Source organism: Sinocyclocheilus rhinocerous, unplaced genomic scaffold (genome assembly GCF_001515625.1).
Source record: "Sinocyclocheilus rhinocerous isolate Xijiao unplaced genomic scaffold, SAMN03320098_v1.1 scaffold2134, whole genome shotgun sequence".
In the NCBI taxonomy this organism is placed as follows: Eukaryota; Metazoa; Chordata; class Actinopteri; order Cypriniformes; family Cyprinidae; genus Sinocyclocheilus; species Sinocyclocheilus rhinocerous.
Window position 1 is genome coordinate 156,084 of NW_015652303.1, and position 11,426 is coordinate 167,509.

At 35.2% G+C, this 11,426-nt stretch overlaps 1 protein-coding gene across 3 annotated transcripts in view; it reads right to left on the reverse strand.

Annotated features, from left to right (window-relative positions):
• Positions 1-10,575, reverse strand: part of uso1 (USO1 vesicle transport factor) — a 26,320-nt gene extending 15,745 nt beyond the window's left edge. For 2 of the 3 annotated variants that reach the window (XM_016520559.1, XM_016520557.1), the window contains exons 1-11: positions 10,308-10,575; positions 9,820-9,906; positions 8,280-8,344; positions 8,112-8,188; positions 7,833-7,844; positions 6,574-6,674; positions 6,362-6,464; positions 3,007-3,062; positions 2,794-2,914; positions 2,516-2,694; positions 1,806-1,946 (exon numbers count right to left, since the gene is read on the reverse strand). In XM_016520559.1, coding sequence (XP_016376045.1) covers positions 1,806-1,946; positions 2,516-2,694; positions 2,794-2,914; positions 3,007-3,062; positions 6,362-6,464; positions 6,574-6,674; positions 7,833-7,844; positions 8,112-8,188; positions 8,280-8,344; positions 9,820-9,906; positions 10,308-10,373 — 1,008 coding nt within the window. In that variant the 5' untranslated portion in view covers positions 10,374-10,575. The remainder of the gene's footprint in view (positions 1-1,805; positions 1,947-2,515; positions 2,695-2,793; positions 2,915-3,006; positions 3,063-6,361; positions 6,465-6,573; positions 6,675-7,832; positions 7,845-8,111; positions 8,189-8,279; positions 8,345-9,819; positions 9,907-10,307) is intronic. The other variant, XM_016520558.1, reaches the window with a different exon arrangement.
• Positions 10,576-11,426: the final 851 nt, after the last annotated feature.

Consider the following 11,426-nt stretch of genomic DNA (forward strand, 5'->3'; position numbering starts at 1 on the left):
TTTTTATAATATTAAAAATATCTGTATGATAGTATATTCTGCAGTTCTTCCTTATGATACTTTTCAAAGTATCATATCGAAGTTAGAAATTGAAATATTGTGACAAAATTAATTTTGTAGGGTGCCGCAAATTTGTTAACATTTCCAAAGGGTGCCGCGACTAAAGAAAGGTTGGGAAACACTGGTCTAAGCCATTTTATTCCTCTTATTCATTTTAATGTGTGTATGTCTTTAAATGTAAATGGATCTGCCTCTCACGTGATCAATCACATGACAGAAATAAGGAACTAGACCAGTATAAAGAAAGCAGCATGTCAAACAATGAGGGTCATTGACCAAACCACTGCACTCGCTGGATTATATCGAGTTATTTCAGGATTTACCATTCCAGAATTTCACACATCTTGGATTATCACTTTCTTTGGACTGTATATACACCGGTGGACACTTTTACCTTGGGACTTCAACACACTAGGATTCTTAAGGACTGTTTTAGGGTACGATTCAAATGGACAATCTGCTTTTAACAGCCTAAATTATTCTAGTTTTATTGTGTTGTTTTAAGTTCCTTGTGCATTATGTAAATGCACTATTTACTCATTCTACTTTTGTTGTTGTCTCATCTTTTTAAAACACTTATTTTACCTCACACAGTTTAATCTGACCCCATTTTAAATCCATGTAATTCGGTCGTTACAACTCTCATGTGATCCAAGATGCTCATGTCTTTCGTTCTTTGGTCGAAAAGAAATGAAGGTTTTTGAGGAAAACGTTCCAGGATTTTTCTCCATATAGTGGACTTAAATGGGAGCCAATGGGTTGAGGGTCCAAATTACACGATCTACACGATCCCAGCCGAGGAATATGGATCTCATCTAATGAAACGTTTGGCCATTTTCAAAAAATCTGTCATTTTCTAGCTCGACCTCATGCATTACGTAATCACGTTGGAAAGGTCATGCATGAACTAGGCGGAAGTACCGACCCAGTGTTTACGTTAAGTGAACGTGCAAAGAAAGTCAAACACCCTTTACAAAAAAAGGTAAACTGATGTCGGATGATTTTGAAGTTGGAGGAGAAAATGAGATGGAGTTTTTCACCCTACCCTACCTTTTAGAACTGCAGTGCACAGACGAAAAACTAACCAGGCGTGACCTTTCCATTCATGCACATCACAGAGCTAGTCCAAGAAGAGCATTTGTGGTTAAAAAGTACATTTTTATTTCTTTTAGAAAATGACCAATCGTTTCGCTAGATGAGATCTTTATTCCTCTGCTGGGAATGTGTAGAGCTGAAGAAGATGCATTGAAACTGCAATTTGGACCTTCAACCCGTTGGCTGCCACTAAGTCCACCATATGGAGAAAAATCCAGGAATGTTTTCCTCAAAAAACTTAATTTCTTTGTGACTGAAGAAAGAAAGACATGAACATCTTGGATGACAAAATTATCAGGAAATTTTTATTCTGGATGTGAACTAATCCTTTAAGACTGAAACGGATTCATCAGAATGGATTTGGGCAGTTAAATCGAAAGTACTGTTCAAAACTCTCTACATGTGACTAAATATTGTGGTAGGTGACCAAATAATGTCCACTGTTAGATTTCACTTGCCAGTGATTGAGTTAGAGGCTAAAAAGTTTAGCACAGATATATTTTCGCTCGCCTACACTACACTCTGACTAAGCACTTGAGAGTTTCACTCTCTGTATTTTCAGTGCACTATTCCTATTGATATCAATAGAAGCGCAGCAGTAATCTGAAGCACTGTAAACTTTGAAAATAAGGTTCTGACAGCAATCTGACCTCCGTGAGGATGTCTGCAGGAACACCTGTGGCCATGAGGATGGTGCAGAGCTGCTGGAGGAGACCACACTGGAACATGGCTTTCTGACAGCTGGTTGTGGCCCCTGGAGAGTTCACTGGAGAAACCATCACTCGTACCAGCTACAGAGAGAAAACACAACTAGAGATTTTAACTCATCTTCACATAACAAAACAATGCTCACTGACTGTTGTTCCTATGCAACCTGGAATTTTTATTTATTTTTTTTTATATGAAAGAATCATTAGCTGGTATAGGTAAATAACTAGAAGAACAACAAAGTGCAGTAAACGGTTTAGCTATTTTGTGTTTAAAAAACATTGCATTTATGATTATGCTAATGAATTAAAATAAAATGATGACAAATAGGCTAACAGGTTGCAATATAAAGCAGCATAACAGACTGCTTTTATACAAGTCAAATAAATGTAAGCAAACGACACCGGATCAATCGTACATTTAAATTACCAATAGCCATGCATGCTCTTATATTAAAATAAGGTGGGTAATATTGCAGGATCATCAATATAATAAAAATAAAAACACTAATAAATAATAAATTTTTTATTATTATTATTATGATAACTAGAACTTTTCAAGTAATCTTCATAAAAACTAAATTCACAGTAAATGTTAATTCCACAATAAATCTTATTGTAACAACATATTAAATGGATTCTTCATATCAGACCTGTAGCATTAGATGGAGGTTGGTGACCTTCTGTGCCGACCAGCCAGAGTTGTCATCCCCCACTTCAAACCACGGCTTCATCTTTTGGATATAGGAGCCTTCTTTAAAAAAATTCTGGTTGGAGCTATTGTTCTTCAGGAGGTTGAGCAACAATAAGAGACAGTCCTCCACCACAATACCTGTGAGGTGAAGATGTAGATTAATTAACAGTCTGTGGCAATTCAGGGTGGAAACTCATTTTCTATTATAAAATTGAAAAGTGTCCGTTAACTGTATACCTCCGTCACTTGAACCCTCCTCTGTGATAATTTCAAGAAGTCTCTCAAATGCATTTTCAAAAGCCACAATTTTCTGTATTGCAGTGTTGCCTTTGGTTAACTGCTGCAGCAGCAGGAGACCCTTAATGGGGAAAAAAGTAAAATGGTTTCATTTAACTTCAAAAAACACTTCCCCTATGAACATTCATGTTAATGTAGAGTAATAACACTTACATCATTACGGATAACTTCTCTGGAGTCAGCAAGTAGATCCATTAACCTGGACACTCCTATCGAGTGTGAAAACACAACAACATTAGAGACCAGATATCTAGAAAAGAATCCATACAGCTTTAAATAATGATAAAGAAGCAAAAGTCATCACAGATATTGATTGACCTGTGAGAGTAAAATGAAAAAAAATGAAAACAGGGGTGTGAGGAACAGAAATACAGTTCACGTAAGACTGGAAATATTTATCCTCCAAATTTCAAGTGGCCAAAGCAATGGGTTGTGAATATCCCAACCGACCCAGTGGGTCTATACATTGTTTTAAAATGTTTTTGAAAAATGTTCACCAAGGCTGCAATCATTTGATCAAAAACAGTAAATCAGTAACATTATGAAATGTTATTAAAATAAAATACTGTTTTCCATTTTAATATATTTTAAAATGTAATTTTTTCCTGTGATGACAAAGCTGAATTTTCAACAGTCATTACTCCAGTCTTCAGTGTCACACAATCCTTCAGAAACCATTTTAATATGTTGATTTGTTGTTTTCAGGATTCTTTGAAGAAGAGAAAGTTTTAAAAGAACAGTTTTCATTGTTATTTTGTAACAATGTATTAGTCTTTACTGTCAATTTTATACATCCTTGCTTAAAGGTGACATATCATGAAAATCTGACTTTTCCAGTTTTTAAGTGCTATAATCAGGTCTCCGGTGCATCTACCAACCAAGGAAACGTGAAAAAGATTAACCCAGTAACTTTGTTTTGTTAAGCCTTTTTCTGCAAGCGTCTGAGAAAACGAGCGCGTCTGATTTCGCTCCCTTGGTGACGTGGCAAAAGGATCTCATTATAATATTACCGCCCCTTAATCTGCAAGTTTCCACCCACGGCGCCGTTATTGTGTTTTCGCAAGCGACAATGGTGTACTAGTTCTAATGCCATGGCGAAAGTTTGAGCAAAACATGCTAACTGTTCAGTGGTTGGCTGCACAGACGAGCACAGAACACTATTTACAGTCCCAGCCTCAGAGGAGACAAGAGAGCAGTGGATTTATTTATTTATTTACTGTATATTGCTGCTGCCACACAGATCTAAAATAAACATGCGATTTATTTCCCAGCTGTTTACCTTCACAGACATAACCGACAGTTTTTTGTAACTCATGTGTTTTTAACGTAAACTTGTGTGTGAATGAGAACTTAGTTTAGTACTCACATACCTGTGACAGCCGCTTTCTGTCCGTGTGCTACGGATGTGTGCACTCAGAAAACCGTATATCAGAAGTTTAAACTAACATGGTTTAAAACGGATGATTTCAGCGCGATAAACATGATAATCAGAACCAAAACAGATGTTTTTAGCAGGTCTGAGCTGTAAAGGTGCAGCTCTATTCTGGAAAATGGGGCGGGGAGCAGCAGCTCATTTGCATTTAAAGAGACAGGCCCGAAAAACTGCGTGTTTCTGCTTCCACTCAAAATAGGCATTTACAAAATGATATAATAAGTGATCGGTGGAGTATTTTGAGCTGAAACTTCACAGACACTTCACAGTCTGTGAAGTGTCTGTGAAGTGTCTTCACAGACACAGAACACAAGTCTGTTCACTCGGCCACCATATTTGCAACGCCTCCGGGCAGCTCAAACAAGACCAAGTCCTATCTAAATGAATGGGGGAATCCTGAAATCTAAAAAACAGCTCACTGAACTCGCGATTAAACTACATATTTCAAATCAGCAACAAAATCTGCAATGAACTGCCCCATGAATGTTGTTTCTTATGCTCAAATAGCTTTTAAAAAGCTTATTTTTCAGGTCCAGCCTCAGGTTTCTATGGGAACCGGAGCTTCTAACGGCTGCTGCAGTGACGCAATGACTTTACCAATCAACGATTGGCTCTTTCATTTAGAAGGCGGGACTATTCCGCCACATTGTGCGTTGCACTTTCTCCCATTCATAAGTATAGGAGTGAACCGTCTTTGTATTTCTATAGTCTTCGATATTAGTTTTTAACCACTAAACCTATAGTCACCTCAAGCCACATATAAACAGCTTTTGTGGCTGCTTAGATTTTTGGGAGTGGCATTTACTCAAGGATTAACTGAACAAAAGGGTGCTGGAGTTGTCACATTGTTCGCTTTAAGTATACATTGGTTGTTACATTGCAAGCAAGCAGTGCAATACCTAGCAAATCCAAAATCATTTCAAATGACCACTAATGCTTTGGTTTTAAAACTTCTTTAGGTATCAGGAGATGTTTTTTTTTAAATGGTTAGTTCACCCAATAATTTAAGTCAGCGGAGACCAGCGTATTCAGAAATAAAGTCAGTGAGAGTGAGTAAATTAAGATAAAATTATTATTTTTTGGGTGAATTATCTCTTTAAGTACTAATTTTCAGGGTGCCAACGTGAACATGTGAACAGCACCTGCACCATTGGCTTCTGAATCCTGACTTGCCGCTGCATTAATGCACCCTATGTGGTGCCCTGCTTTTTGTTTTGTTTCTTGTGTTTTCTATTTACAGCCAAGTCCAGTTAGATTTTTTTAATGAGAATATGTGGGCTATCATTCTTAATTGTGGTAGTCTATTGGATTACATTGGTTTGTCTGTCATAAACAGCATAGTCAGCAGCACTTCATTTTGTAGATATCTCAGCTGGTTTATATTCACAGTTATAAAGCACATTAAGTTGGCTAAATAAATGTGTAAAATAATATATATATATATATATATATATATACACACTCCAATTCAAACATATATTTTTTACAAAATATTAATATTTTTTTATGCTCATCAAGGCTGTATTTATTTAAACAAAATTACAATAAAAACAGTAAAACTGTGAAATATTATTACAGTTTAAAAGAACTGTTTTCTATTAGAAATCTTTTTTAATATCCTGATTTAGTGCTCAATAAACATTTCTTACTATTATCCATGTTGGGCTTCACAATGTATTTGTGAAAACAATGGTTGTTCTTTTTTTTTTTTTTTTTTACCAGGATTCTATGATGAATAGATTTTATTTGAAGCAGAAATTTTGTATTATTATAAATGTGTTTAATGACAAAAAAATAAAAATAAAAAATACTGACAAACGTTGGAACGGTAATGTATTTTATATACACTGTATATGAAATGTGATAAAAAAATTCACTGCACATAAGTCATTTATTATTTGAAAATTTCTTTCAAAAAGAAATTGTGTTCTATCACAAGAACTTTGCATGTAATTCTCAGTGTTTTCAAACAAAAGCAGACCACTGGTACCAGCAAATAGTTCTAAACAATCAGACACATTCATTTTGCAATGATGCTTTCCTAATTACAAGAGAAAAGGACATTTTTGGACTAACCCATTGGGCTGACCAGGATGATGCCTTGGACCGGAGCACACTGGCTTTTCAAAAGTGCAGTTAGGAGCTTAACACCTGGCCAGCGGACATGGAAGTCAAACTCCTTCCGCAGGCAAAACAGTCAAACAACATCAGGAATATGTTAGGGTAATATGGAAAGCAACAAGACAACAAAAGTATAGTTAGCAGATGAAATATCAGTTCTAGCTTACCTCCAACAGTGTGAGGAGAAGTGTGATATTATCTGGTTCCTGGATGAACTTGTCAGTGAACTGAACTCCCAAATCCTCCTCCTGCTTTTGCTGATTCTCCTCTGAAAGAGAAAATGAGATGCAGAGAAACTTATTCTTTGGCATGTTTACTTTTCTTTGATTACTTTAACACAAAAAAATGCAGGGAGGAAAAAAAAAAAAAAAAAAAAGAGGAAGCAGATATGAAAACATACTAGGGAAAAGGAGATACAGTGTGCTGCTAAATATGATCAAACAAAATTGTTTTCAGTACATATGTTATCATCAAGACTTCAGATGGAAGAGCAGTGGAACATGTCTGCTGACAAGAAGTGTATTAATACAAAGAGAGATAGAAAAAAGCACATCAACCCACAGGTTAGTAAACTGGAAAAAATAAATAAACAAAACCACACACCAGTTAAAGCTTAACCTCTTCCACACAGAGAAAAATGTATAACACTAAATGCTATTGACATTAGGACAAAGCAAGGACAAGGACATAGCTTGGGAAGTGCAGTTTTCTTTCCTGTTTCCAATAGAAATTTGATTTTGGGGTCTTTATTAAAAGTAAACAACATAAAAAAATTGCTAAATATACGGTTCCCTATATTTAGATGAAACCAGACTAAATCCAATTATTATTAAATGATTGCTAATTATTGTTAAATTATAATTGTTTATTAGTGGACAATGTTATTTATTTTATTCTTACAATTTAATTATCATTAAATTGGAAGTCCACTAACAACTAAACCATGTAATCAGTGCAGTAGCTCAATCTTTGATTGAACATAAGGCACAAATGTCTGCTACCAAATCTTAAGTAGCTAAATGAATATATTGATCAAAAGAAATTGTAGGTTTTGGATCATTTTCTAATCTCCCAACCAGCAGCAGAAACTACTATTAAAAATACAAAATCTGCATATGACCCGTTTAAAAACATCTGGAAGTGTTGTAAATTAGATTTGAGTTTCCATTCATTTTAGACATATTTTCATTTAGGCATCTAAACGACATTTTAGCACTTGGGAATGTTTTCAATTGAACAGAACGTCTGTTAGAACCAGAAACCATTACACTGTTATATGTAAAATGCCTAAATGTTGCTGTTTTATGGAATTGGGAAACTGTGAAATTCCCCGAGTATCAAATGCATAGTGGAGGTATTCTACAGGGATTTCAAAGCATGGATGGGCTAGTGGTTAGACAGCATCATGCACAAAAAAGTGCTTTACCTTCAGAATCATCTGGTGGATTAAACATGGAAAGAAAAAGGAGGACGATCAGATATACAATATTTCCCTGCTCATCAAACATAAACTGCAAGAGCGAGACTAGTAACAGACTGAAACAAAGTTTATGGACTGTAAGAACAATTTAAAGGAAAACAATTCATTTGGAATCAGAGAATAAGACTTGTATTAGCCCAAGATGCTTTATGGACATTGAAACAAATCAATTAAAATCCCAACATGACAATATCTGAACCAGACAAAATAAAGAATATAACATACCTGGTTCCTCCTCTTCGTCACTGCAAACAATGTTGTACAAAGTGTCCAAAGCGTAACCTAGGATTTCAGTGTCTGCCCTGTTTCAAATAATCACCAAAGACAAGTCATACTATGAGGCAAATGTCTTTACAATGAATGTTTTATTTTTGACCAAAGTTTGAAACATACCGGTCAGTCTGCAGTATACGAACCAAATGGTCCATAGCCATTGTGCCAACCTCCATACGGTATTTCTGTAATCAATAAATCTACTTGACACATGTTCTTATGTACATATTTCTGTCAATACAGAAATTTGTTTTCTGAGACAAAAGTGCTTTAGGAGGTGCAGGAGGAAGCATTTTACGGCAAAATAAATAAATAAATAAAAATCTCACATCGCCTTTAAGGCATGTTTGTGAAATATAAATCATTCTGTGAGATTTACGCAGCATGTACTGTAGTCCTTCCTTCTACTTTGTTATTCCATTTACTGTAATATCACCAATGCATTATGAGCAGTGCCCAATGTATATAGACTAGGTCCCGACCAGTGTTGGGTAAGTTACTCTAAAAAAGTAATTAGTTACTAGTTACTAATTACATCTTCAACAGTGTAATTAGATTACTGTACAAATTACTCTCTCCAAAAAGTATTTAATTACTTATTACTTTCTAAATCCTATATCAACCTGAACAAGTTAATGATACAAGGACATGAAACGGTTCTTTTAATTCTTTCAATTAAATAATAGATTACATAAATTATTCACTATAGATTAGGGTCCAATTCTCACTATTAACTAACTATTAACAGATTTTTTTGCCTCAATATATACTCCTAATTACTGCTTATTAATACTTAGTAAAGTAGTTGTTAAGTTTAAGAATGGGCTAGGATTACGGATATAGAATAAGGTCTTACAGAATAAGACATTAATGTTTGCTTTTTAAATAATAATAAACAGCCAATATCATAGTAATATTCATGCTAATAACCATAACCAACTAGTTAATAGTGAGAATTGGACACTAAAGTGTTACCAATATTCTTATTAACTCAAAAGGTACATAAAAGCATGCATTTTAAGGTTAGACTTTAAATTTTGATGTTAAATCCACTATTGTATTGTATATAAATGTTCTACCGCTTATAAACAGTATTAAGTTCAATTACATAAGAAATATCTGTAATTAAATTACAGAAAAAACAAGAGTAACCCCTTACTTTACTTTTTCTACAACCAACACTGGTCCCAACCTCTAATTGATTAAATACATAATTAAATTAAAACATTATTACAATTTAAAATGGCCATTTTCCATTTCAGTTTATCTTAAAATGCAATGAATTCCTGTGATGACAAAGCTGAATTTTTCAGAAGCCATTACCCCAGTCTTGTGTCACATGATCCTTCAGATTTCATTTTAGTATGCTGATTTGCTGCTCAATAAACATTTCTTCTAATTATCAATGTTGAAAACAGATGTGCTGCCTAATATTTTTGTTGAAACCATGATACATTTTATCAGGGGTCTTTGATGAATACAAAGTTCAAAATGACAGCATTTATTGGACAATCCTTAATGCAACCTTGCTGTTTGAAAGTATTTAATTTACTACCTTACTAAAACTTTTACACAAACTTTTAAATGGCAGTGTATAAGTACAACACCCATATTACCTTAATTACTAACATCAACATGAAAAGCATTAATTGCTGGTCACCTTGGAAAGAGATTTGAGGGCACGGACAGCATCTCTTCGGTCCTCCAACAGGGTGGATGAAGCCACTCGGTCACACAATTTTTGGATCTGACAATGAACAGACAGAAACAATCTTTTTTGTCAACAAGTTTGTGAATACCTTGTCATTGCATGGGATAAAGTGAAGTCAAATTATACATACATAAAAAAAAAACTACCACACACAACTATTAACACACCAAACAGCAAACATACAGTCTAACTGAACATATGTCATTCAAACTTACTTTACATCAAGGTAGCATAGACATAAACACTGCCTGATTTGGAAGTGTCATTTTGAAATCCTGATTCATAAGCTTTCGTATTTACACACACAACTGCTGATCTGTTTAGCCTTATGTAATGTTTGTCATTGACTCGATAAGCAGGTGCTTTCAGTTGTTTATAAACTGCACTAATTTTTATTTGTTCACACGTTTATTTGTTTATGCTGTAAATAAACTCACAGTTTCTGCTCCAGTCGGCTGTTGGCCTGTAGGATGCCTTCCCACTACTTCCCAGATGTAATTCATCCTGCTATGTGTCCGCTTTAGCTAGTATTTTAAACGTCGATGTTGAGACAGATTCAACGTCTGTTAAAGAAAGGAGAATTTCCAGGACAGGCAGACAGTAAATGTCAGTAAAAATAGCAGCTGCCTGATGTTGATCTCTCAACACAACAGCACCCAGCCCGGAAGTGACTCGGACGCACATGCGCAGAGACGTGGCGATACGTGGCTGAACACAGCGTCAATGACGGCCTTTTAAAGAGACAGTTACACATAAACACCATGGTGGGCAACTAAATTCTATACATTTATTAATTGACCAGCATATTTTCATGTGTAGTAGCTTAAAAAATATATATAATTTAAATTACAAGAGGGCGCATCGAGCATAAGATAACATGACTATCTGTGAAAAAAAGTGCATAATGTTTAAAATAATGTTTATAAACCAATTATAATTAAGTTGCTTAAACAACTATAAACAAAACAGCATCATGTATGTATGCATAGTTTAATACAAAGGGCCGAGAACCAATCACACGGAGTACATTTTTCATTTAAAAACACGAGTTGCAGTCAGATGGGGAAAAAACCCGCCATAAAGTCTCGAGATATGTTTTTTTCAAAGTTGAACTTGCATTAATTTTACATGGCTTTCTAAAAATGCGGCTCTCATGTGCGAGACGCGAGTGCAACGCAACGGTGATTGATGTCCCTCTAGAAAGTTCTGTGTGTGAACGGCTTGGTTTCAGTTTCGACGTAAACAAGATCTTCTCCGCATTGATGTTCTCTTTTCCAGCAATATTTGTAATCAACAACGATTTATTGAGATGCACCTGTATTTGTAATTAACAACGCAGCAGCACCGCATCTAGTAGCTTCAACTGGATAGGCTAGCAACAACATTAAAATGCAATGACACATCGTCATTGCATCTCCTGCGCCACTGAAGGCTGCCTCCAACGCACACCTAAAATTCGAATGCAACGTTTTTGCATTCGAATGTGGATTTTTATTTTAAATTCGACGAATATTCGAATTTCGATTTTTTTTTTGACAGCCCTAGCTTGTAGACCT